A 27,999-nucleotide genomic window follows, 5' to 3' on the forward strand; every position below is an offset into this window, starting at 1 on the left:
TTCTGTATGTCCATTACATGAAATCCAAATAAAAATCAATTTAAATTCCAGGTTGTAACGCAACAAAATAGGAAAAACGCCAAGGGGGATGAATACTTTTGCAAGGAACTGTACGTATACTCAACAAAAATATAAAACGCAACATGCAACAACTTCAAAGATTTTTCTGAGTTACATTTCATATAAGCAAATCAGTCAATTGAAATAAATTAATTAATTGTATTTTACATGACTGGGCAGGGGCGCAGCCATGGGTGGGCCTGAGAGGCATAGGCCCACCCACTTGGGAGCCAGGCCCAGCCAATCAGAATGAGTTTTTCCCCACAAAAGGGCTTTATTACAGACAGAAATACTCCTTTATTCAGCTCATGAAACATGGGACCAGCACTTTACATGTTGCGTTTATATTTCTGTTCAGTGTACATAGCTACCTCAATTACCTCATACCCCTGTGTATAGCCATGTTATTTTTTACTCGTTATTCACTGTGTATTTATTCCTCATGTCACTATTTTCATTTTTTATCTTTAACTCTGCATTGTTGGAAAAGGCCCCGTAAGTAAGCATTTCACTGTTAGTCTACATCTGTTGTTTACGAAGCATGTGACAAATAATATTTGATTAGGCACACAGCCATCATGCAGCATGACCAATACCCCTAGCAGAGCTTCCATGTTCCACAGAGGAATACAAAGGAAACACATATTTCATATAGAATATTTTATTGATTAAACAGACTGGAAAAATGTATGAGGAAATTGCATTTCCTCTCTGCACACAGCCAAAAACAAATTTCAATTAGTTGAAATTGTATTATTTTCTATTTAATACTCTTCTTTCTCCGTCTCAAAACACTGATAAAACAATACTGGGCAGCAAAATGGACCAAATACTTGATTTAATCTTGGATTGATCACTTGTTTTAATCTTATTCTGCATTGGCACCTTTGCACATGCACAATATAATGCAAACAGGAGTACACAAACGAAGTAACAAAAACGAATTAAAAAATAAACTTAACAAATAAAATCTACAACACTGTTTTTCCCTCGTCACAGAACGATACAGAAAAAAGCACCTGAAAAATACTGAAAAATGAGTTGATTCCAAACATTCACTATGACAGTTAGAGCTGATGCGATATCTTAAAGCTGGGAGATAAAAGCTACACAACTGCCTCCCCAGCACAGGGGGAAAAAAAGCCAAGAGAGACTATTTACATTTATTTTCATCAGTTTGGATCGTTCACGTGGTCGGCGGCACACATAACTACGTTAGACAAACCAAGGTGGATGTGTGTGTGGCAAAGCTTAACAACTGAACATCAAGGACACATGCATGTACAGCTCCTCTCCATCTGTCCTCATTCTCCTGGTCACAGTCCTCCTGACAGTGGAGAAAAAACACGCTCTCTGTCTCATCTTCTCCTGCCCGTCTTCCTTTGCACCTGGGGACAACAACAGCATGGAGATCCTGGTTAGAAAGTCCAATAGACATATATAAAGATGTTACCAGCACAGCTGAGAGATGGCACATTGAGGTGGGTGAGGGAGTGGAGGAGGACATGAAGGAGGGTGACGAGGTGGGTAAGGGGAGGGGGCTGAGAGTGTAGGGAGAGGCGGGGACTGGAGGTTGAGGGGGAGGTGAGGGGTGGGTCTACTTACTTTGGGTGTGGTCTTGCTCTCCTCCTCTTCCTGACTCTGAGACATCTCCATCTCCTCCACCTCGGACTTGTTCTCTTTACTGAAACACACAGCAGGTCATTGTACTACAGCGAAACAACAGCCTGCTACTCACTGAGTGTAAGGGTTTACATTGAAGTCAAGTCAAAACAAAAACCTGCAAACAGCAACTCAAGGCACTGAATTAATTCAAAATATAAAGGCTAATGAATGAATTTGAAGAAAATGCAACACGAGTTACAGATTTTTCTTGGCTGGCTGTTGCTGTGATTTGGGAGGTCTCCCCCGTCTTTTCTGTGGAGTGGATTCTGCAGAGTCGTCTGTGGCCTTTGAGGCCTCCACTCTGTAAAAAAACACAAACAGCAACAAAATGTCACAAAAGATTCCCTATACACACCTTGGGAGCATGTTAGGAGTTGGCTATGGATTTATCAACCTGTCAATGTGTCCATCTAGACCAGGGACCTGAAACCCGCGGCTCCAGAGCCACATACGGCTCTGCGGCAATCTACAATTAGTCATTCAAAAAGTCATTAGTAGACTATAATACTAGTTAGATCAGAATCCAGAGGGATCTCACCTCTGCTGCGACCGCCGTGGTGCCCTGCCTCCTCTCTGCACCGTGGCCTTCACTTCCATGTTCTCACTGCTTCCATCTTCTTCCTCTCCCTGCTCCTCTTCCTCCTCCTCAGCTTGACAAGCAGCCTTCTTTCGGCCCCTCGTGCCCTTGGTAAGTGTGTCATCCTTGGCCTTAGCAGCCTCAATAATGATAATAATATATTTTATTCCAACTAACTTTCAAGAACACTTTATAGTGTAAAAGTATTAAATACAAGAACAGATCAAACAACCGCAACAAGACCCACAGTCTTGTTGTAAACATTAGTTGCTTTCCAGACCATCTTTATAGCAGTGGCGCTATTAAGATGGTCTGTATAAACACTTCTCTGAGTATTGTGAGATCTGATAAATTATGTGATCTGTGTTGAAGATAAGTTGGATAGCAACCATTAAGTGTGAAGTTCAAGATTTTACAACTTGATGTTAGATGGTTCCTCACCCTGAAAGTAGTCTATGGGCCACTAAAATCAAGTTGTAAAATCCTGAACTTCCCCATTAAAATAAGGCAACCGGGGTTAAAAAACAAAATGGCACCTTCAGGGGCCGTCCCCTGCGACCTCTTTTGGGAGGATTGTTCTGCTCGTCTTCCGTCTCCAGAGTGGTGTCTGCGGCACTGGTCTCGGACCACGGCTCCTCCCCCTCACTGGTGTTAGCCGCCGGCTCCTTCTTCCGCCCTCGTTTGGGCTTAGCCTCCTGGCCTGCCTTGTCCTCCTGGCTGGCAGCGGCGGCCCCTCGTTTGCGTCCCCGGCCGGGCTTGCTGTCGCCATCCTGAGCAGCCGGATTATTCATGACCGTGATATCCTCATTCTCACTGTGGTCCACCTCGGCACTGTCGATCCTGGGACATTAAGAGATAGTGTTTTATTATGCGTGTCTGCCTTGCCACAGGGACTGGGCCAAAAAATATGATTAACTGTAAGAGTGGTCTAGGGTGGTCTAAGCCAGTGGTTTCCAAACTGCGAGTGGTTTCCAAACTGCCAGTGGTTTCCAAACTGCCAGTGGTTTCCAACAGAGTAACTGTAGGACAAAAGGTAACATTCCTGCCCTCATTTGTGGAAGCAGCAGTGAACGGACTTGACCCTTTTTTCTGCAGCTCTCCTGGAACATAGCTGCATTATACTGTACCTCCCAAGTAAATGTAGCTAAACAACACCTGCTACAGACTATAATACATGCACTTGTCCCCTCAAGGCAAAGTAGAAAGATTGACTAGTAGCGACATCCGTCTGTCTTCCCGCTCCCTCCACCTACGTATACAGCCCTATCATCTTTTATGTACACATCACTCCATTACCTGGCAGCACATACCCCATTCATCTATTCAGTTCAGATGTGACTCATTCCCTCTCTCCTGGATGATGTAAATGACAAGGGTTTTTTGAAGTATACAGCCTGGTGACAAACACGGTAGCTTGTTTTTCTTAGACTGGTGCAGAACCCGACGTCTCAATTACAAACACGTGCCACCGAATACTGAGGCTCTGACAAACAATTTGGATAAATGGGTGATCCATGTTGTCTCCCGAATAATCGAGAAAAATAAAAACCCAGCACTCTGGGTTAAATAGTCTTTCAGATACTTATTTCAACGAGTTACAGATCATATCAATCAATTTAAATAAATTCATTAGACCCTAATCTATGGATTTCACATGACTGGGGAGCCAGGCCCAGCCAAATCAGAATTATTTTTTCCCCCACAAAAGGGCTTTATTACAGACAGAAATACTCCTCAGTTTCATCAGCTGTCCGGTTGGCTAGTTTCAGACAATCCTGCAGGTGAAGAAGCTGGATGTGGAGGTCCTGGCGTGGTTACACATGGTCTGCGGTTGTGAGGCCGGTTGGATGTACTGCCAAATTCTCTAAAATGACTTGAGGCGGCTTATGGTAGAGAAATAAACAGAACATTATCTGGCAACGTCTCTGGTGGACATTCCTGCAGTCAGCATGCCAATTGCACGCTCCCTCAAAACATAAGACATCTGTGGCATTGTGTTGTGTGACAAAACTGCACATTTTAGAGTGGCCTTTTACTGTCCCCAGCACAAGGTGCACCTGTGTAATGATCATGCTGTTTAATCAGCTTCTTGATATGCCACACCTGTCAGGTGGATGGATTATCTTGGCAAAGTATAAATGCTCACTAACAGGGATGTAAAGAAATGTGTGCCCAAAATTTGAGAGAAATAAGCTTTTTGTCCATATGGAAAATTTCGGGGATCTTTTATTTCCGCTCATGAAACATGGGACCAACAATTTACATGTTGTGTTTATATTATTGTTCAGTATATATTTCCTTTTAACACAGATGATGGCTTTGCCAAAACGTGTCGGTTTGACCTCTGCTGCTGCAAATGAATGAAATATCTAAAAGACCATGTTCAGTGAATCTGGGTTTTCTACTTTTCTATCTTATTGTTCTTATTTGACCTGAGAGCAGAGCACTAAAGGGGTCACTGACACTGACCTCCCTTTGCTGCGTCCAGGGGAGTCAGGGTTGGAGTTGCTGCTGGCGTTGCTGACCGTCTCCATGCAGCTCAGCTTGGTCTGCTTCCCGGCCGAGGCCAGGGGCTTGTTGACTGCCCCGAGCACGTTGGCCGCTTTGGGCTGGAGAGAGGAACACAGAGAGGAACAACATTACCTGAGGCAGCTGGCTCAGATGGATGGATGGATTTATTGCAAGTCCATAAGTGAAGTACACAGAGACCAAGAAACGCAGCAATAACATTTTATATTTAATTAATTCTTAGATTTTTCCAAACGTTTAAGCGGTGTCCTCGGGGGTGGGTGGGGGGGGGGGGACAACATATAGCAGACATGTCGCTTACCTTTCCTGGAGTGAAAAAGGACTTCATCTCTGGCGGGAGATAGTTTTTTGTATTACTGGCGTTCTGTAAGTGAACCAGAACAGATAGGATTGAGAGTAAAAGGGTTTCATCAATGATCTACAGTTGAAGTCGGAAGTTTACATACACTTAGGTTGGAGTCATTAAAACTCGTTTTTCAACCACTCCACAAATTTCTTGTTAACAAACTATAGTTTTGGCAAGTTGGTTAGGACATCTTCCTTGTGCATGACACAAGTAACTTTTCCAACAATTGTAAACAGACAGATTATTTCACTTATAATTCACTGTATCACAATTCCAGTGGGTCAGAAGTTTACATTCACTAAGTTGACTGTGCCTTTAAACAGCTTTAAACAAATTCCAGAAAATGATGTCATGGCTTTAGAAGCTTCTGATAGGCTAATTGACATCGTTTGAGTCAATTGGAGGTGTACCTGTGGATGTATTTCAAGGCCTACCTTCAAACTCAGTGCCTCTTTGCTTGACATCATGGGAAAATCAAAATAAATCAGCCAAGACCTCAGAAAATGAATTGTAGACCTCCACAAGTCTGGTTCATCCTTGGGAGCAATTTCCAAACGCCTGAAGGTACCACGTTCATCTGTACAAACAATAGTACGCAAGTATAAACACCATGGAACCACGCAGCCATCATACCGCTCAGGAAGGAGACGTGTTCTGTCTCCTAGAGATGAACGTACTTTGGTGCGAAAAGTGCAAATCAATCCCAGAACAACAGCAAAGGACCTTGTGAAGATGCTGGAGGAAACAGGTACAAAAGTATCTATATCCACAGTAAAACAAGTCCTATATCGACATAACCTGAAAGGCCGCTCAGCAAGGAAGAAGCCACTGCTCCAAACCGCCATAAAAAAGCCAGGCTACGGTTTGCAACTGCACATGGGGATAAAGATCGTACTTTTTGGTCCTCTAGTCTGATGAAACAAAAATATAACTGTTTGGCCATAATGACCATCGTTATGTGTGGAGGAAAAAGGGGGTACTTGCAAGCCGAAGAACAACATCCCAACCGTGAAGCACAGGGGTGGCAGCATGATGCTGTGGGGGTGCTTTGCTGCAGGAGGGACTGGTGCACTTCACAAAATAGATGGCATCATGAGGAAGGAAAATTATGATGATATATTTAAGCAACATCTCAAGACATCAGTCAGGAAGTTAAAGCTTGGTCGCAAATGGGTCTTCCAAATGGACAAGCATACTTCCAAAGTTGTGGCAAAATGGCTTAAGGACAACAAAGCCCTGACCTCAATCCTATAGAACATTTGTGGGCAGAACTGAAAAAGCGTGTGCGAGCAAGGAGGCCTACAAACCTGACTCCGTTACGCCAGCTCTGTCAGGAGGAATGGGCCAAAATTCACCCAACTTATCGTAGGAAGCTTGTGGAAGGCTACCCGAAACGTTTGACCAAAGTTAAACAATTTAAAGGCAATACTAATTGAGTGTATGTAAACTTCTGACCTACTGGGAATGTGATGAAAGCTGAAATAAATAATTCTCTCTACTGTTGCCGCGGTCATCCCCCTCTTCAAAGGGGGTGACACTCTAGATCCAAACTGTTACAGACCTATATCCATCCTGCCCTGCCTTTCGAAAGTATTTGAAAGCCAAGTTAACAAACAGATAACCGACCATTTCGAATCCCACCGTACCTTCTCCGCTATGCAATCCGGTTTCCGAGCTGGTCATGGGTGCACTTCAGCCACGCTCAAGGTCCTAAACGATATTATAACCGCGATCGATAATAGACAGTACTGTGCAGCCGTCTTCATCGACCTGGCCAAGGCTTTCGACTCTGTCAACCACCGCATTCTTATTGGCAGACTAAATAGCCTTGGTTTCTCAAATGACTGCCTCGCCTGGTTCACCAACTACTTCTCAGATAGAGTTCAATGTGTCAAATCGGAGGGCCTGTTGTCTGGACCTATGGCAGTCTCAATGGGGGTGCCACAGGGTTCAATTCTTGGGCCGACTCTTTTCTCCGTGTATATCAATGATGTCGCTCTTGCTGCTGGTGACTCTCAGATCCACCTCTACGCAGACGACACCATTTTGTATACATCTGGCCCTTCATTGGACACTGTGTTAACAAACCTCCAAACGGGCTTCAATGCCATACAACACTCCTTCAGTAGCCTCCAACTGCTCTTAAACACTAGTAAAACTAAATGCATGCTCTTCAATCGAACGCTGCTGGCACCCGCCCACCCGACTAGAATCACTACTCTCGACGGGTCTGACCTAGAGTATGTGGACAACTTCAAATACCTAGGTGTCTGGTTAGACTGTAAACTCTCCTTCCAGACTCACATTAAGAATCTCCAATCCAAAGTTAAATCTAGAATAGGCTTCCTATTTCGCAACAAAGCCTCCTTTACTCATGCTGCCAAACATGCCCTCGTAAAACTGACTATCCTACCGATCCTTGACTTCGGCGATGTCATTTACAAAATAGCCTCCAACACTCTACTCAGCAAATTGGATGTAGTCTATCACAGTGCCATCCGTTTTGTCTCCAAAGCCCCATACACTACCCACCACTGTGACCTGTACGCTCTTGTTGGCTGGTCTTCACTACATGTTCGTCGTCAAACCCACTGGCTCCAGGCCATCTATAAATCACTGCTAGGCAAATCCCTGCCTTATCTTAGCTCATTGGTCACCATAGCAGCACCCACCCGTAGTCTGCGCTCCAGCAGGTATATCTCACTGGTCATCCCCAAAGCCAACACCTCCTTTGGCCGACATTCCTTCCAGTTCTCTGCTGCCAATGACTGGAACGAATTGCAAAAATCTCTGAAGCTGGAGACTCTTATCTCCCTCACTAACTTTAAGCATCAGTTGTCAGAGCACCTTACCGATCACTGCACCTGTACACAGCCCATCTGAAATTAGCCCACCCAACTACCTCATCCCTATATTGTTATTTATTTAGCTCTTTTGCACCCCAGTATCTCTATTTGCACATAATCTCTTGCACATCTAGCCTTCCAGTGTTAATACTAATTGTAATTATTTTGCACTATAGCCTATTTATTGCCTTACCTCCATAACTTGCTACATTTGCACACACTGTATATATATTTTCTGTTGTATTTTTGACTTTATGTTTAGTTTTACCCCATATGTAACTCTGTGTTGTTGTTTTTATCGCACTGCTTTGCTTTATCTTGGCCAGGTCGCAGTTGTAAATGAGAACTTGTTCTCAACTGGCTTACCTGGTTAAATAAAGGTGAAATAATATTCAGATATTTCACATTCTTAAAATAAAGTGGTGATCCAAACTGACCTAAGACAGGGAATTTTTACTAGGATTAAATGTCAGGAATTGTGAAAAACAGAGTTTAAATGTATTTGGCTAAGGTGTATGTAAACTTCCGACTTCAACTGTATATTAACATATATGAATATGTATGCCTATAGTTGTCATACCATAATAGATAGTATGATATACACTGAGTGTACAAAACATTAGGAACACATTGATAATATTGAGTTGCACCCCCTTTTCCCCCCAGAAAAGCCTAAATTTGTCGGGGCATGGACTCTACAAGGTGTCGAAAGCATTCCACAGGGATGCTGGCCCATGTTGACTCCACAGTTGTGTAGAACTGCAACGCTGCTGGGTTTTTCACGCTCAACAGTTTCCCGTGAGTGTCAAGAATAGCCCACCACCCAAAGGACATCCAGCTTGACACCTTGTAGAGTCCATGCCCCGACGAATTGACGCTGTTCTGAGGGAAAAAAGGGGGTGCGACTCAATATTAGGAAGGTGTTCCTAATGTTTTGTACACTCAGTGTGTGTGCGCGCGTGCTAGAAACACTTGAGGTTTCCTCTAGTCTACACTGAGTGTATAAAACATTAGGAACACCTTCCTAATATTGAGTTGCACCCCCTTTTTTCCCTTAGAACAGCCTCAATTCGTCGGGGCATGGAATCTACAAGGTGTTGAAAGCGTTCCACAGGGATACTGGCCCATGTTAACGCCAATGCTTCCCACAGTCGTTAAGTTGGCTGGATGTTCTTTGGGTGGTGGACCATTCTTGATGCACACGGGAAACTGTTGCGCGTGGAAAAACCCAGCAGCATTGCAGTTCTTGACACACTCAAACCGTTGCGCCTGGCACCTATTGTTAAACATGTATGTGACAAATAAAATTTGATTTGATTGATTTGATACCCCGTTCAAAGGCACTTAAATATTTTGTCTTGCCCATTCACCCTCTGAATGGCACACACACAATCTATGTCTAAAGGCTTAATCATTCTTTAACCTGTCTCCTCCCCTTCATCTACACTGATTGAAGTGGATTTAACAGGTGACATCAATAAGGGATTACAGCTTTCACCTGGTCAGTTTATGTCATGGAAAGACGTGGTGTTCCTAATGTTTTGTACACTCAGCGTATAGGTAATGATCCCCAAATGGTGTAATGTGATTGCACTAGCCAATACAAACATATACAGTATACCACAATAAAAACAACACAACATATTAAGGATGGCTACCTTGTCCGGCTGAGTGAAGAAGCGAGCGGGCAGGACAGGGTCTTTTGGTGACTCCAGACTGTATGTAGTGCTCTTGGATATGACAATGTTCATGGCCACATCACACACTGTGTACAGTTTCTGAGGAGAGAGAACCCAGGTTAGAAATCATTTCTACAACCACCGTCGTTATCAAAATGGATAATGTGGATAAGAGCAGAGCACAGTGTCTGGTTAAAGGGAAAGGATCCCTGTCATCTTGTTGATTACTCCTGCAGGTCTCTCTTGCAAAAGAGTTGATCTCAATCATGAGACTAACCCCTTGTTAAATTAACTCAAAAATAAATCAATCTAATTATCTCTCCTGTCAGAGCCGTGGCGGTGGTACAGCTACCTCGTTAATCCTGGTGTCGTTGGGTGCCTGTCTGTCTTTCGTCTGTTTGATGTTCTCCACCATCTTCCTAATAAAGGCATGGCTGTTGTTATCGTTCTTAGCCATGATGATCTCCAGGACAAACCACAGGGACCTGCAGAGGACAGGACAAGACTCATTCATCCAACTAAGAAGAAGGACATTGTGATCTTGTGGACAATCAGAGCCTTACAAGTGAGCTGAGCGAAGACCCAGCCAAAACCCTCTTTCGAAGAGGGCTTGGGTTCGACAGAGATAGACGACGAACAAAGGTATCCACACGTAGATACATTCATGATTTCTTACTCCAAACGGGCAGTGGTTCATGAGCAAAGTCAATTATTACTGTGAGCGTAGTTTCCAAATGTACGATAAGTGTTGTGCTCTCTACCCCTCCCTCTTTTGGTAAACAAGCAGTCATGTTGTTGTTAGTCCGCTAGGGACCTTTTTCTCATGTATTAACTGTGTATGTTATTCTGTTTTATTATTTAGTTAACTAGTAAATAAATAATTAAACCAATTTGTGTTTGCTGAATCATAAGTAAAGCTGGGGCTTTTGCGGATCCAAGAAGGTTACAACCGTTTAGAATGATATGATAAGAGGTTATGAATTAATACGTTGACTGTTTTATGGATGTGATAGGTAAAGACCTTTAGAGTTTAATTCGGGAGATGGTAACTCTTTAAACTTCTTCCGTGGAGAATGCCAAGAGTGTGCAAAGCTGTCATCAAGGCAAACGGTGGCTATTTGAAGAATCTCAAATATAAAATATATTTTCTTTGTTTAACACTTTTTTGGTTACTAAATGATTCCATATGTGTTATTTCATAGTTTTGATGTCTTCACTATTATTCTACAATGTAGAAAATAGTAAAAATAAAGAACAACTCTGGAATGAGTAGGTGTGTCCAAACTTTTGACTGGTAACGTAAGTATTCAGCCCCTTTACTCAGTACTTTGTTGAAGCACCTTTGGCAGCAATTACAGCATTGAGTCTTCTTGGGTATGACGCTAAAAGCTTGGCACACCTGTATTTGGGGAGTTTCTCCCATTCTTCTCTGCAGATCCTCTCAAGCTCTGTCAGGTTAGATGGGGAGCATTGCTGCACAGCTATTTTCAGGTCTCTGAAGAGATGTTCGATCGGGTTCAAGTCCGGGCACTGGCTGGGCCACTCAAGGACATTCAGAGACTTGTCCCGAAGCCACTCCTGCGTTGTCTTGGCTGTGTGCTTAGGGTCATTGTCCTGTTGGAAGGGGAACCTTCACCCTAGTCGGAGGTCCTGAGCGCTCTGGAACAGGTTTAATCAAGGATCTCTCTCTGTACTTTGCTCCGTTCATCTTTGCCTCGATCCTGACTAGTCTCCCAGTCCCTGCCACTAAAAAACATCCCCACAGCATGATGCTGCCACCACCATGCTTCACCATAGGGATGGTGCCAGGTTTCCTCCAGACGTGACGCTTGGCATTCAGGCCAAAGAGTTAAATCTTGGTTTCATCAGACCAGAGAATCTTGTTTCTCATGGTCTGACAGTCTTTAGGTGCCTTTTGGCAAACTCCAAGAGGGTTGTCATGTGCCTTTTTACTGAGGAGTAGCTTCTGTCTGGCCACTCTACCATAAAGGCCTGATTGGTGGAGTGCTGCAGAGATGGTTGTCCTTCTGGAAGGTTCTTCCATCTCCACAGAGGAACTCTAGAGCACTGTCAGAGTGACCATCAGGTTCTTGGTCATCTCCCTGACCAAGGCCCTTCTCCCCCGATTGCTCAGTTTGGCCGGGCGGCCAGCTCTAGGAAGAGTCTTGGTGGTTCCAAACATCTTCCATTTAAGAATGATGGAGGCCACTGTGTTCTTGGGGCCCTTCAATGCTGTGGAAATTTTTTTGGTACCCTTCCCCAGATCTGTGCCTCGACACAATTCTGTCTCGGAGAGCTTCGGAGAATTCGTTCGACCTCATGGCTTGGTTTTTGCTCTGACATGCACTATCAACTGTGGGACCTTATATAGACAGGTGTGTGCCTTTCCAAATCATGTCCAATCAATTGAATTCACCACAGGTGGACGCCAATGAAGTTGTAGAAACATCTCAAGGATGATCAATGGAAACAGGATGCACCTGAGCTCAATTTCGAGTCTCATAGCAAAGGGGCTGAATACTTATGTAAATAAGGTATTTCTGTTTTTAATATTTAATAAATGTGCAAACATTTCTAAAAACCTGTTTTTGCCTTGTCATTATGGGGTAGTGTGTGTAGATGGCTGAAGAATTTAAAAAAATGTATCCATTTTTGAATAAGGATGTGGAAAAAGTCAAGGGGTCTGAATACTTTCCGAAGGCACTGTATGTAGGGTTATGTACGCTATTTAGTTGCACATTTTTTACGTCACCATTAGAATTTGGCCTTCAATGTTGGCTGTATGGTTCATTTCAATGTTTGATATCAATATGTTAACTCATGAAACCACACTGATCCTTTGTTTTAGGTAAACAATACATGCTTTTGCTCATTGGTGTGGGGAGGTGTGCCCCTTTTTGTGCAATGTCATTTCTGGGCAATTTTTCATTTAGAAAATGTTCTGTATTGTCAGATTAGCCACTCACTCCTTGATGTCTTTGAGCTGCTCGATGTCCTGCACCTTGACGTAGTCTGGGTCGTGAACTAGAAGGTGGATGGCGTACGGCACCACGTACTCTGGCAGCAGAGAGAACAGCTTCTCTACAAGAAGAACACACACGAGCAGAAACACAAACACGCACATGCACGCACGAGCACGCACGAGCACACACGCGCACAAACACACAAATCATGATGACCATGCCACACAGCGCTATGGCAGACTGCTGACTACAGTGACAAGTGTGGGGTAGGCAGTCAACAATCAACAATTACAATGTTTGATCTATCCCTAGGGTCAAGAGTTTTTCCTGACAACATAATGAGACCAGGAAAACCCCCAGGCTCTAGGTAGAGCTGTTTAAAGAGAGAGTTCACTTTTTTTGTCGTATAAGTTTTCTTATTTTCAATTGACCTAGGCTGTTCTCATTTCATTTTAGGTCGATCTAATTAGCATAATACAAATAATCCCCATTAAAATCTGGCAGTTTAATCTAGAGATCTGTTATTCTTTTTGCATTGGATGCGTCTCAATCCACCGCATCTGCTTATGTCGCACTTCCGCATCTGCGGTTAAAGGTGACAGAGCTACAGCAGTATTTGTCAGAACATGAGACATCCCGAAAATCTGTCTTCTCACAGAATCGTCTGTTGCGCCTGAACGGTTTGTGTCAAACTATTATGACCCCTCTATGGAAAGATGAGACTCATGTCGGTTGTTTTGCTCTAGTACGCCCACAGGCCTCACAAGAATCATCTGAAGGTCCCCCGGTACCCGTTGAAAAAATGAATGGAAGTACAGTGCATTCAGAAAGTATTCAGACCCCTTGACTTTTTCCACATTGTTACATTACAGCCTTATTCTAAAATGGATTAAATAAATAAAAATCCTAATCAATCTACACTAGTCTCCCAGTCCCTGCCACTGAAAAACTTCCCCACAGCATGATGCTGCCACCACCATGCTTCACCGTAGGGATGGTGCCAGGTTTCCTCCAGATGTGACGCTTGGCATTCAGGCCAAAGACTTCAATCTTGGTTTCATCAGACCAGAGAATCTTGTTTCTCATGGTCTGAGAGTCCTTTAGGTGCCTTTTGGCAAACTCCAAGCAGGCTGTCATGTGCCTTTAACTGAGGAGTGGCTTCCGTCTGGCCAATCTACCATAAAGGCCTGATTGTATTTCTATTTATTATGGATCCCCATCAGCTGCTGCCAAGGCAGCAGCTACTCTTCCTGGGGTCTGGCAAAATTAAGGCAGTTATACAATTGTAAAAACATTACAATACATTCATTACATAATTCACAACACACTAAATGTGTGCCCTCAGGCCCATACTCCACAACACAAAATCCTTCTGTACGTGTGTGTATAGTGCGTATGTTACCGCTGTTCCATAATGTATATTTTTATCTGTTTAAAAAAAAAATCGGATTCTACTGCTTGCATCAGTTACCTGCTGTGGAATAGAGTTCCATGTAGTCATGGCTCTATGTAGTACTGTGTGCCTCCCATAGTCTGTTCTGGACTGTGAAGAGACCTCTGGTGGCATGTCTTGTGGGGTATGCATGGGTGTCTGAGCTGTGTGCTAGTTGTTTAAACAGACAGCTCGGTGCTTTCAACATATCAATACCTCTCACAAATACAAGTAGTGATGAAGTCAATCTCTCCTCTACTTTGAGCCAGGAGAGATTGACATGCATATTATTAATGTTTGCTCTCTGCGTACATCTAAGGGCCAGCCGTGCTGCCCTGTTCTGAGCCAATTGTAATTTTCCTAAGTCCCTCTTTTTGGCACCTGACCACACGACTGATCGGTAGTCCAGGTGTGACAAAACTAGAGCCTGTAGGACCTGCCTTGTTGATAGTGCTGTTAAGAAGGTAGAGCAGCGCTTCATTATGGACAGACTTCTCCCCATCCTAGCTACTGTTGTATCAATTTGTTTTGACCAAGACAGTTTACAATCCAGGGTTACTCCAAGCAGTTTAGTCACCGCAACTTGCTTATTTTCAACATTATTTATTACAAGATTTAGTTGAGGTTTAGGGTTTAGTGAATGATTTGTCCCAAATACAATGCTTTTAGTTTTTGAAATATTTAGGACTAACTTATTCCTTGCCACCCATTCTGAAACTAACTGCAGATCTTTGTTAAGTGTTGCAGTCATTTCAGTTGCTGTAGTAGCTGACGTGTATAGTGTTGAGTCATCCGCATACATAGACACACTGGCTTTACTCAAAGCCAGTGGCATGTCGTTAGTAAAGATTGAAAAAAGTAAGGGGCCAAGACAGCTGCCCTGGGGAATTCCTGATTCTACCTGGATTATGTTGGAGAGGCTTCCATTAAAAAACACCCTCTGTGTTCTGTTAGACAGGTAACTCTATCCACAATATAGCAGGGGGTGTAAAGACATAACACATACGTTTTTCCAGCAGAAGACTATGATCGATAATGTCAAAAGCCACACTGAAGTCTAACAAAACAGCTCCTGGAATCTTCTCTCATACAATCAGTCATTTGTGTAAGTGCTGTGCTTGTTGAATGTCCTTCCCTATAAGCGTGCTGAAAGTCTTGTCAGTTTGTTCACTGTAAAATAGCATTGTTTCTGGTCAAACAATTTCCCCCAAAACTTTACTAAGGGTTGGTAACAGGCTGATTGGTTGGCTATTTGAGCCAGTAATGGGGGCTTTACTATTCTTAGGTAGCGGAATGACTTTTGCTTCCCTCCAGGCCTGATGGCACACACTTTCTAGTAGGCTTAAATTGAAGATTTGGGAAATAGGAGTGGCAATATCGTCCGCTATTATCCTCAGTATTTTTCCATCCAAGTTGTCAGACCCCGGTGGCTTGTCATTGTTGATAGACAACAACTATTTTTTCACATCTTCCACACTCACTTTGGTTGTCCTTCTGGAAGCTTCTCCCATTTCCACAGAGGAACTCTGGAGCTCTGTCAGAGTGACCATCGGGTTCTTGGTAACTTCCCTGACCAAGGCCCTTCTCCCCCGATTGCTCAGTTTTGCCGGGCGGCCAGCTCTAGGAAGAGTCTTGGTGGTTCCAAACTTCTTCCATTTAAGAATGATGGAGGCCACTGTGTTCTTGGGGCCCTTCAATGCTGCAGACATTTTTTGGTACCCTTCCCCAGATCTGTGCCTCGACACAATCCTGTCTCGGAGCTCTACTGAAAATCCCTTCGACCTCATGGCTTGGTTTTTGCTCTGACATGCACTGTCATCTGTGGGACCTTATATTGACAGGTACACAAATCAAATCAAATTGTATTTGTCACATACACGTGTTTAGCAAATGTTATTGCGGGTGTAGCGAAATGCTTGTGCTTCTAGCTCCGACAGTGCAGTAATATCTAACAAGTAATATCTAACCATTTCACAACATATATCCAATACACACAAATATAGTAAGGAATGGAATTTAAGAATATATACATTTATGGACAAGCAATGACAGAGCGGCATGGACTAAGATAAAGTAGAATATTATAGAACAGAATACATATGAGATGAGTAGTGCAAGATATGTAAACATTATTAAAGTGACTAGTGTTCCATTTCTTAAAGTGGCCAGTGATTTCAATAGGCAGCAGCAGCCTCTAATGTGCTAGTTATGGCTATTTAGCAGCTTTGATGCACCTGTACTGACCTCGTCTTCTGGATGATAGCGGGGTGAACAGGCAGTGGCTCGGGTGGTTGATGTCCTTGATTATCTTTTTGGCCTTCCTGTGACATCGGGTGCTGTAGGTGTCTTGGAGGGCGGGTAGTTTGCCCCCGTTAATGCGTTCGGCAGACCGCACCACCCTCTGGAGAGCCCTGCGGTTGCCGGCGGTGCAGTTGCCATACCAGGCGGTGATACAGCCCAACAGGATGCTCTCAATTGTGCATCTGTAAAACTTTGTGAGGGTTTTAGGTGCCAAGCCAAATTTATTCAGCCTCTTGAGTTTGAAGAGGCTCTGTTTCGCCTTCTTCACCAAACTGTCTGCGTGGGTGGACCATTTCAGTTTGTCAGTGATGTGTACGCCAAGGAACTTGAAGCTTTCCACCTTCTCTACTGCGGTCCCGTCAATGTGGATAGAGGGGTCCACCCTCTGCTGTTTCCTGAAGTCCACGATCATCCTATGTTTTGTTGACGTTGAGTGAGAGGTTATTGTCCTGGCACCACACTCCCAGAGCCCTCACCTCAGTCTCGTCATTGTTGGTAATCAAGCCTACTACTGTTGTGTCGTCTGCAAACTTGATGATTGAGTTGGAGGCGTGCTTGGCCACGCAGTCATGGGTGAACAGGGAGTACAGGAGGGGGCTGAGCACGCACCCTTGTGGGGCCCCAGTGTTGAGGATCAGCAAAGTGGAGATGTTGTTTCCTACCTTCACCACCTGGGGGCGGCCCGTCAGGAAGTCCAGGACCCAGTTGCACAGTGCGGGGTTCAGACCCAGGGCCTTGAGCTTAATGATGAGCTTGGAGGGTACGATGGTGTTGTATGCTGAGCTATAATCAATTAACAGCATTCTTACATAGGTATTCCTCTTGTCCAGATGGGATATGGCAGTGTGCAGCGTGATGGCGATTGCATCGTCTGTGGATCTATTGGGGTGATAAGCAAATTGAAGCGGGTCTAGGGTGACAGGTAAGGTAGAGGTGATATGATCCTTGACTAGTCTCTCAAAGCACTTCATGATGACAGAGGTGAGTGCTACGGGGCGATAGTCATTTAGTTCAGTTACCTTTGCTTTCTTGGGTACAGGAACAATGGTGGCCATCTTGAAGCATGTGGGAACAGCAGACTGGGAAAGGGAGAGACTGAATATGTCCGTAAACACACCAGCCAGCTGGTCAGCGCATGCTCTTAGGACGCGGCTAGGGATGCCGTCTGGGCCAGCAGCCTTGCAGGGGTTAACATGCTTAAATGTCTTACTCACGTCGGCCATGGAGAAGGAGAGGCCACAGTCCTTGGTAGAGGGCCTCGTCGGTGGCACTGTGTTATCCTCAAAGCGGGCAAAGAAGGTGTTTAGCTTGTCTGGAAGCGAGACGTCGGTGTCGGCAACGTGGCTGGCTTTGTTTTTGTAGTCCGTGATTGTCTGTAGACCCTGCCACATACGTCTCGTGCCTGAGCCGTTGAATTGCGACTCCACTTTGTCTCTATGATGATGTTTTGCCAGTTTAATTGACTTGCGGAGTGAGTAGGTACACTGTTTGTATTCTGCCATATTCCCAGTTACCTTGCCATGGTTAAATGCGGTGGTTCGCGCTTTCAGTTTTGCGCGAATGCTGCCATCTATCCACGGTTTCTGGTTAGGGTAGGTTTTAATAGTCACAGTGGGCACTTCCTGATAAACTCAGTCACCATTTCAGTGTATTCGTCTAAATTATTTTCGCAAGCTACCCGGAACATATCCCAGTCCATGTGATCAAAACAATCTTGAAGCGTGGATTCCGATTGGTCAGACCAGCGTCGAATAGTCCTTAGCACGCGTACTTCCTGTTTGAGTTTCTGCCTATAGGAAGGGAGGAGCAAAATGGAGTCGTAGTCAGATTTGCCGAAAGGAGGGAGGGGGAGGGCTTTATAACCATCCCGGAAGTTCGTATAGCAATGGTCGAGGATTTTAGCAGCGCGAGTACAACAGTCGATATGTTGAAAGAACTTCGGCAGCCTAGTTCTCAAATTTGCTTTGTTAAAATCCCTGGCTGCAATAAATGCAGCCTCAGGATATGTTGTTTTCAGTTTGCATAATGTCCAGTGAAGCTCTTTCAGGGCCGTTGTGGTATCGGCTTGAGGGGGGATATACACAGCCGTGACTATAACCAAAGAAAATTATCTTGGGAGATAATACGGTCGGCATTTGATTGTGAGGTATTCTAGGTCGGGTGAACAAAAGGACTTGAGTTCCTGTATGTTACTACAATTACACCATGAGTCGTTAATCATGAAACACACACCTTCGCCCTTCTGCTTCCCGAAGATATAGTTATTCCTGTCTGCGCGATGAACTGAGAACCCATCTGGCTGGACCGATTGACAGTATATCCCCAGAGAGCCATGTTTCCGTGAAACAAAGTATGTTACAGGCCTTGATGTCTCTCTGGAAAGAAATCCTTACCCGGAGCTCGTCGACCTTGTTAACCAGAGACTGAACATTAGTCAGTAGTATACTTGGAAGCTGTGGGTGGTGTGCGCGCCTCCTAAGTCGAACCAGCAGGCCGCTCCAAGTGCCTCTCCTCCGCCGGCGATGTTTTGGGTACCCCGCTGGAATCAGTTAAATTGCCCTGGGGAGAGCAAACTAAGGATCTGCTTCGGGAAAGTCGTATTCCTGGTCGTAATGCTGGTGAGTTACCGCCGCTCTGATATCCAATAGTTTTTCCCGGCTGTATGTAATGATACAAAACACTTTGAGCTAATAATGTAAAAAATAATACATTAAAAAACAAAATACCACAAAGTTTCCTAAGAGCTAGTCGCGAGGTCGCCATCTTCATCGGCGCCAGTGTTCTAAATCATGTCCAATCAATTGAATTTACCACAGGTGGACTCCAATCAAATTGTAGAAACATCTCAAGGACGATCAATGGAAACAGGATGCACCCGAGCTCAATTTCGAGTCTCATAGAAAAGGGTCTGAATACTTATGTAAATAAGGTATCTGTTTTTTATTTGTAATACATTTGCAAAAATTTATAAAAACCTGTTTTTGCATTGTCATTATGTAGGTATTTTGGGTAGATTGATGAGGAAAAAAAGTATAATTGTATCAATTATAGAATAAGGCTGTAACGTAACAAAATGTGGAAAAAGTGAAAGGGTCTGAATACTTTCCGAATGCACTGTATATATGGAGACTGTTTAGTGCCAAACATAAGTGGTTAAAAACATTTAAAAAAAAACAAATTAACAAAAGTTTCCTGATCTTTCATATATCTCTCAGATATAGGACAGACACTTCAGTACAAACTTCCTTTTGATTTCTTTTTGGGGGGGACTATTTGTTGTTCCATGTAGTGAATCTGTTATTCAACGTGTTTGTAATTTTTCATCCAATATATTTATTTAGAAAAAAAATGTATACTTCAAGGGGTTTTAAAATTCAAAATCAAATAGCTAAATTATCCTTGGTATGACCTTCTTAAAACAATTCCATTTGCTTAGTAGAACCCCCCCACCACCACCACCACCGCCCTGGCTTAGACAGGTTTTTGTTATATGTCCAGAGTCTCCTGGCTAGCATTTTTCGAGTATGTAGCAATGCTTGTGGTAATGTAATGCGGTGCATTCATATTCATACAAACAAATAATCTTGACTTTAAAAACAGTTAACTATCACTTTAAAACTCCAGGTCCTAAACTGGCATTTCTCCTGACCGTGTCTTACCACTGATGGCGGCGTGCTGTTTCAGGTACTCCCTCCTGAGGTTGATGTTTTTGACCAGACACTGACGTGCATGCGCCCGCCGCTCCTTCATGGGGTCCTTGGCGCACAGAGCGAACACAGCCAGGTACTCCAGGGGCAGACGCAGATGACATAGACCCCGGTGGAGCTTCTGGGCAAAGGCCTGCCGCACCTGATAACACTCGTCCTGGAGGAACAAACAGAGACGAGAACAGGATCATGTTCAGTTCGCAAGAAACTGAATAAAAACGGTCCAAAACAGTGAAACAGGAAGGTATTATCTAAAGATACATTTATATTGCCAATTAAATGAAGAACTAGTCCGAAATATGAACTGCAGTACAGAGCTAAGTACAGAATGCACTACAAAGGGGCTGCCCGTATGGTAATAATTTAAGCACAGAGCTGGTACTGCTCCAGGGTGATGATCTCATGGTAGCAGGAATCCTCTGTGTGTATGTATGCTTACGTTGATGACCAGAGCACAGAGCTGGTATTGCTCTAAGGTGATGATATCGTGGTAGCAGGGCTCCTGAGCCAGCTTCAGGACAGCACACCCCGCAGCCAGACGCAGCCGGGACATATCAGGCTTCCTACAACACACACACAAAACAAGGGGTTAGTTCACCTCACTCACAGAACATAGTCCTGAACATAGATTTCAAATGCAATTTTCAAAGTGGTTACAGACAGAAAGCAAAGCAGTCAGCAAAGATAGCCCTACTGTAAACAAACCCAGACGATCAGATTCAGCATAATAAAGAATGTAAAATAAATGAGTGCCTAGCTCTGGTCCAGGTCGTTAGCGCGCGTTCCTTTACTCACTTAGTGAAGGTATGCGCACTAACGACCTGGACCAGAGCTTATGAGTGCAGTACCCAATCTTGCCCTGCTCTGTCAGGTCCCCGTCACTGTTCAGTATGGCTGTTAGCATCCTCAGAGTGGAGTTGCCCGATTTACTCTGGTTGTTCTTGACTCCGAGAAGCCACCGCACCATCAGCTTGATGCCCTGGATCTGCATGGACACATAGACCGACAGACAAAGAGACAGACAGTAAGGTTTTGTTAAGTGTTGGGGGATGGTTTTTCACCATTGTACAGTCTATGTATGGCTTACTATATCTACATGGTCTGGAGAGTCCCTTTACCTTTGCCAGAGTTTCTGGGGAAACTTCATCATCCGGAACCCACAGCTTGGTTGTCTTGTTACCTGGTGCCTTAAAAACAATCAGAAATATATATCATGTACCAGCAACACCCTTCATCAGTACCAGCAATATCCATGATTAGTACCAGACAGCAATATTCATAATCAGTATCAGAAATATCCATAATTAGTGCCAAAATATGAGGCCTGTGCCTTGGGGACATACCCTGTCGTTCATGAGCATATCCTTGACAATGAAGTTGGCCACCAGGGACTTGAGGGGCCCAGCGAACTGCTCTGGGGCCAGCAGGGACAGGTGGCCCAGGGTGGTGAGAGAGGTGATCAGCTCCTCATGGTCTGCCGTGCCCAGTCCCTTGTGGAGAGGCTGGAGGGACAGAAAAGTTGTTTTTATTTTTTATATATAGTAAAGTAGGGTTCACTCAATTAATCCAACACATACAATTATTTAAAACATGTGCAGGCAATACTTTACTAGCATTACCCAGATCCGTATGTGCAGGCATAGTCATCTCTTATGGTCGTTGTCATGCCAAACCTGACAATGACCATAGGAGTAGGCAAAAACAGCACAAACAGATCTAGAACCAGGCTAGAAATTAACGGTTATTGCGAAGATCTGCACCTCGAAGATCTGTGCGAAGTGTGTGTCTCTGTTGGTGAACATGGCGTGGATACAGTGGATGGAGTACTTGGCCTGGCGAGGAGGACCCTTCTTGGCCTTCTGCTGTAGGACGGGTAACAACACCCTGGGGGCAGAAAGAGGGAGCAGGGTTCCATTACAATTCAGTCAATTCAGGAAGTAAACAAAAAGTCCAACTCTCCTGCTACATTAGGAAACACAGTGATGGTGGAAACAGCAGCCACCACTAGAACGGGCTTGAGTCCTACGAGAGACTTACGACTTGATGTGAGGGAAATTCTCCTCCAGTTTGGCGCCAGTGTTTTTGAAGATCTGCAGGGCGGCCTCTGCCGTCTTCTCGTCCTCCATCTTGAGACAGCCCAACAGAGATTCAAACGTCTCGGCAGAGTGGAACGACACCGGATGAGTAAACGACAGCACCTGGGGGAGGAAGAAGAGTGGACGGTGAATAAACTACAGGACCTGGGGGAGGGACCTATGGGACTCCCGAGTGGCGCAGCGGTCCAAGGCACTGCATCTCAGTGCTAGAGGCGTCACTACAGACCCTGGCTCGATTCCAGGCTGTATCATAATCCGGCCGCGATTGGGAGTCCCATAGGGCGGCGCACAATTGGCCCAGCGTCGTCTGGGTTTGGTCGGTGTAGGCCGTCATTGTAAAAAAGAATTTGTTCTTATCTGACTTGCCTAGTTAAATGAAGCTTAAATAAAATAAAAAGAAGAGAGGAGGGTGAGTAAATGACAGGACTGGGGAGGAAGAGATGGTCCGGTGTAGCTCAGTTGGTAGAGCATGGCGCTTGCAACGCCAGGGTTGTGGTTTCGTTTCCCACGGGGGGCCAGTATGAAAAACTAAATGTATGCACTCACTAACTGTAAGTCGCTCTGGATAAGAGCGTCTGCTAAATGACTAAAATGTCAATGTAAAATGAAGAGAGGAAAAAAGAGGTTGAGAAAAAATAGTTACCTTATCGCTAAGACATGAGCAACCCTTCTTCAGGGTCGTGTTCATTAGGGCACACCGTATAACAAATGCTTTGGAACGGAAAAAGAAAAACAGGCGTTTCTATGGGCATCCCCTGAGAAAGGCAGTAGCTGAAATTGCGTGGATTGCTTAGGTACTGAATTCAATAAATGCAAAAAGAAGCAAGAAAAAACGTATTTGATCTACAGTTTACAATACTTTTTTGGGTAGGCACAGTAGCTCATTTACTTCTTTAACTCAACTTTTTGCTTGTTGTGGGGACTCTTGAACTGAATGGGCGAAAATGGAAAAGTACACATAGTACTAGGGCTGGGAATTGCCCCGGACATCACGATACAATAGGTATCATGATTCTACACTGAACAAAAATATAAAATGCAACATGTAAAGTGTTTCATGAGCTGAAATAAAAGATCCCAGAAATTTTCCATACGCACAAAAAGCTTATTTTCGCTCAAATTTGGTGCACAAATTTGTTTACACCGTTTGTGAGCATTTCTCCTTTGCCAAGATAATCCATCCAACTGACAGGTGTAGCATATCAAGAAGCTGATTAAACAGCACGATCATTACACAAGTGCACCTTGTGCTGGGGACAATAAAAGGCCACTCTAAAATGTGCAGTTGTGTTACACAACACAATGACACAGATGTCTCAGGTTTTGAGGAAGCGTGCAATTGGCATGCTGACTGCAGGAATGTCCACCAGAGCTGTTGCCAGATAATGTAATGTTAATTTCTCTACCATAAGCTGCCTCCAACGTCGTTTTAGAGAATTTGGCAGTACATCCAACCGGCCTAACAAACGCAGACCACGTGTATGGTGTCGTTTGGGCGAGCGGTATGCTGATGTCAACGTTGTGAACAGAGTGCCCCATGGTGGCGGTGGGGTTATGGTACGGGCAGGCATAACAACGAACACAATTGCATTTTATCGATGGCAATTTGAATGCAGAGATACCGTGACGAGATCCTGAGGCCCACTGTTGTGCCATTCATCTGCTGCCATCACCTCATGTTTCAGCATGATAATGCACGGCCCCATGTCGCAAGGATCTGTACACAATTCCTGGAAGCTGAAAATGTCCCAGTTCTTCCATGGCCTGCATACTCACCAGACATGTCACCCATTGAGCATGTTTGGGATGGTCTGGATCGACGTGTACGACAGCGTGTTCCAGTTCCCGCCAATATCCAGCAACTTCGCACAGCCATTGAACAACATTCCACATGCCACAATCAACAGCCTGATACAACTCTATGCAAAGGAGATGTGTCGCCCTGCATGAGGCAAATGGTGGTCACACCAGATACTGACTGGTTTTCTGATCCACACCCCTACCTTTTTTTAAAAAGGTATCTGTGACCAACAGATGCATATCTGTATTCCCAGTCATGTGAAATCCATAGATTAGGGCCTAATGAATAAATTTCAATTGACTGATTTCCTTATATGAACTGTAACTCAGTCAAATCTTTGAAAGTGTTGCATGGTGCTTTTATATTTTTGTTCAGTATATATGAATGCGTTTCGATACTGCAATTTTATTGCAATTCGATGTTCCAAACATATTGCTCACTATATGTCTGCTGCAGAGGGACAAGAGAGAGTCTTGAGAAAACGAGTTTTGAAATTGTTGCATGTTGCGTTTATATTTTGGTTTAGTATACTTACTCCGGTCTATACAAAAATAAAATAATTAAAAATACTTCACCAGAAAGCATGACTTAGCCACAGAGGAATCAATGATCATTAGCTTCTTTTAAAAAATAGCTGTGGATTGTTTCAAATCACAAGCTCATAGGCCTGTCTATATGGGAAGCCTGCAATTGGGCAGTGCGCGTGGCAATAGGCCTGATTATTGACTTGCGGCTGTCAGTGAAAAGCATCCAAAATGTGTGTGAAGATAATGTGTCTTGAGTTTAATTTAAAATGTAGAGACAAGAAAGGGAGGGGTGTGTGCTGAAGATATAGGCAAGCCTCTCTCCAGAATGGCTCAGCTGTCTCCCGCCAATTCTTGCGCATTCATTGTTTCATTGTGTGAATTGTTTGCCTTTAAATACTTTTTTTATTACATAAGTCACCAGTAGTAAATGTACCGTTAATCCCTGTCATTTGGTTACATTAATTTCTGTTAGTGCATGTATTAATTACAGTCATTTACCGTTCTCAGTGGAAACGTTGTTTGCAGAGTTCACAACCTGCTACACTTGTGAGAAATACGTTTTGGTTAATTTCATAACCATCATTTATGAGATTGGTCATTGTTTTCATTGTTTTAGTCATTTAGCAGACGCTCTTATCCAGAGCGACTTACAGTTAGTGAGTGCATACATAATATATATTTTTTTTATCATACCGGTCCCCCGTCTTTTGTTTGGAGAGCTCCATGTGAGCATTGAGCATGTGTCTGGTTTCTCTGTCCTGATAATGTTGAGGGAGCGTGCGGAAATGTAGGAAAGTGTTTTTTTAAACATCCATTGCAAATGATAATATATTAAATCTATAGTTCCTCACCGTAAACTATTTGAAAAATCTTTCCAACAATCTTCCCCATCGATAATCACCAAATCCTTGCCGACGACACAACAGTGGTAGGCCTGATCACCGACAACGATGAGACAGCCTATAGGGAGGAGGTCAGAGATCTGGCCGTGTGGTGCCAGGACAACAACCTCTCCCTCAACGTGACCAAGACAAAGGAGATGATTGTGGACTACAGGAAAAAAAAGAGGACTGAGCACGCCCCCATTCTCATCGACGGGGCTGTAGTGGAACAGGTTGAGAGCTTCAAGTTCCTTGGTGTCCACATCACCAACGAACTATCATGGTCCAAACACACCAAGACAGTCGTGAAGAGGGCACGACAAAGCCTATTCCCCCTCAGGAGACTAAAAAGATTTGGCATGGGTCCTCAGATCCTCAAAAAATTCTACAGCTGCACCATCGAGAGCATCCTGACTGGTTGCATCACCGCCTGGTATGGCAACTGCTTGGCCTCTGACCGCAAGGCACTACAGAGGGTAGTGCGTACGGCCCAGTACATCACTGGGGCAAAGCTCCCTGCCATCCAGGACCTCTATACCAGGCGGTGTCAGAGGAAGGCCCTCAAAATTGTCAAAGACTCCAGTCACCCTAGTCATAGACTGTTCTCTCTGCTACCGCACGGCAAGCGGTACCGGAGTGCCAAGTCTAGGTCCAAAAGACTTCTCAACAGCTTCTACCCCCAAGCCATAAGACTCCTGAACAGCTAATCATGGCTACCCGGACTATTTGCACTGCCCCCCCACCCCATCCTTTTTACGCTGCTGCTACTCTGTTAAGTATTTATGCATAGTCACTTTAACTCTACCCACATGTACATATTACCTCAACTACCTCAACTAGCCGGTGCCCCCGCACATTGACTATGCAACGGTACCCCCCTGTATATATAGCCTCCCTACTGTCACTTTATTTTATTGTATATATAGCCTCCCTACTGTCACTTTATTTTACTTCTGCTCTTTTTTTCTCAACACTTTTTTGTTGTTGTTTTATTCTTACTTTTTTGTTTAAAATAAATGCACTGTTGGTTAAGGGCTGTAAGTAAGCATTTCACTGTAATGTCTGCACCTGTTGTATTCGGCGCATGTGACCAATACAATTTGATTTGATTTGATTTGATTTGATTTGAAAGAGGAACAGAAGTTATAGGCCTACTGCTGCATTGGCCTATAGGCTATGAGTTCCATGCACTCATTTCTTTAGCCACCAATGGATCAAGGTGTATCAATGAGTCCATATGGCAGAGGCTCGTGATCTCACATTAGTTTACTTTTATCTTTTAGATTTTTATCATTTTAATTCTGATTTTTATTATTAACCACGTGACAATGATTTTGAGAAACAAAAATGTTATTATTGAAATGAAACAGTTCCACGGAAATGCGCATATGAAAATCATAACTGGCACGCAGAACGGTAGAAATGGTAGGATAAATTGTAAGCTTCCCCAAACTTGAAACTCACGCGCCGCCTATGACGTCTTTATAAAATAACTGCCTCCACGTTTCCATGGTCGGATTTTGCCTATAGCTACTTTGAAGCAAGGTAAGACATGCCTCATAATATTAAATAAAACATTCAGGTTTCAAACAATTAAGTATGTTTACAAAATGCATACTGCCTCCAGCTCACATTGTAAAGTGGTGGGTGACACGCTGATAGCCTGTTGCCTGCACTTGAATGGTAAATGGGAGGCGTGCTTCAATTGCCAGTTGAGAAAAAAAAAATAGCGCTTTTCAATCATGCACCAAAACGGTTTTTAACACGTGACTGGATTTAGAATTGTTGCACAATGAATGGGTTTATAAAAGCACATGTTTTACTCCAGCAGCAACCACCTGAGGAGCTGCAGCAGAACTCCTGCTCTAAATAGGCTGTGTATGTGTGATAGTTGTGTTGGATGAATAAGATACATGATGACTAAAAAAGTAGTGTTACTTTTTTAAACTTTAGTAAAATAATAATAAACTAACTTTTAAACTGCATTGTTGGTTAAGGGCTTGTAAATAAGCATTTCACGTCTACACCCGTTGTATTCGGCGTATGTGACAAATACAATACGATTTGATTTGATTTTGACTAACGAAAATACAAACAGGCCAATTTAATTCCACCCAATTATGCAAATTAACCCACAGACCGATAAGCATAACAGTCAAATGTATTTCCATCGACTGGTATTTCCATAAATGAATAAAAAAACATTATTTTGCAATACAATCTTTTTTTGGGTCATTTTAGCCAGCAACAGTTTTATTTATCAGCTTTTCATTTATTTATTTTTGCCAAAAGCCAGCTAATGGAAACCCTGTTGTATGTGTGTGTGCATGCGCTGGTGTGTGTGTTACCTTCAACAGCTCTAGGCCAGCTCTGATGGCGTCTTCAATTGGCACGCCTTCTTCATCATCATCGGCTGTCCCCTCGATAGATTTGTTCACTTGCTTGACCAGGGCACTGTGTAGAGACAGACAGAGCAGAGGGTTAGGATTAGCGGGCTAGGACATGCATGAGAATAGTGTGGGTTTTTCCTGACCAAATGACCTGACCTCGAAAAACTCTAGGCACTGGTGAAAAAGGCTGTGCTCAGTG

At 43.8% G+C, this 27,999-nt stretch overlaps 1 protein-coding gene across 1 annotated transcript in view; it reads right to left on the reverse strand.

The window, feature by feature from the left end:
• Positions 1-769: 769 nt before the first annotated feature.
• LOC311102128 (sister chromatid cohesion protein PDS5 homolog B-like) overlaps positions 770-27,999 on the reverse strand; it is an 88,106-nt gene continuing 60,876 nt past the window's right edge. Inside the window, exons 18-35 of the mRNA XM_084143363.1 lie at positions 27,759-27,864; positions 22,143-22,303; positions 21,866-21,989; positions 21,449-21,607; positions 21,224-21,292; positions 20,954-21,090; positions 20,545-20,668; positions 20,058-20,262; positions 12,669-12,783; positions 10,055-10,187; positions 9,682-9,801; positions 5,133-5,195; positions 4,772-4,911; positions 2,839-3,142; positions 2,264-2,442; positions 1,925-2,026; positions 1,666-1,744; positions 770-1,448 (exon numbers count right to left, since the gene is read on the reverse strand). Of these exons, the coding sequence (XP_083999489.1) occupies positions 1,419-1,448; positions 1,666-1,744; positions 1,925-2,026; positions 2,264-2,442; positions 2,839-3,142; positions 4,772-4,911; positions 5,133-5,195; positions 9,682-9,801; positions 10,055-10,187; positions 12,669-12,783; positions 20,058-20,262; positions 20,545-20,668; positions 20,954-21,090; positions 21,224-21,292; positions 21,449-21,607; positions 21,866-21,989; positions 22,143-22,303; positions 27,759-27,864 (2,350 nt within the window). The 3' untranslated portion in view covers positions 770-1,418. The remainder of the gene's footprint in view (positions 1,449-1,665; positions 1,745-1,924; positions 2,027-2,263; positions 2,443-2,838; positions 3,143-4,771; positions 4,912-5,132; positions 5,196-9,681; positions 9,802-10,054; positions 10,188-12,668; positions 12,784-20,057; positions 20,263-20,544; positions 20,669-20,953; positions 21,091-21,223; positions 21,293-21,448; positions 21,608-21,865; positions 21,990-22,142; positions 22,304-27,758; positions 27,865-27,999) is intronic.

This window comes from Coregonus lavaretus, assembly GCF_964263955.1.
Source record: "Coregonus lavaretus genome assembly, chromosome: 26".
NCBI classification, from domain to species: Eukaryota; Metazoa; Chordata; class Actinopteri; order Salmoniformes; family Salmonidae; genus Coregonus; species Coregonus lavaretus.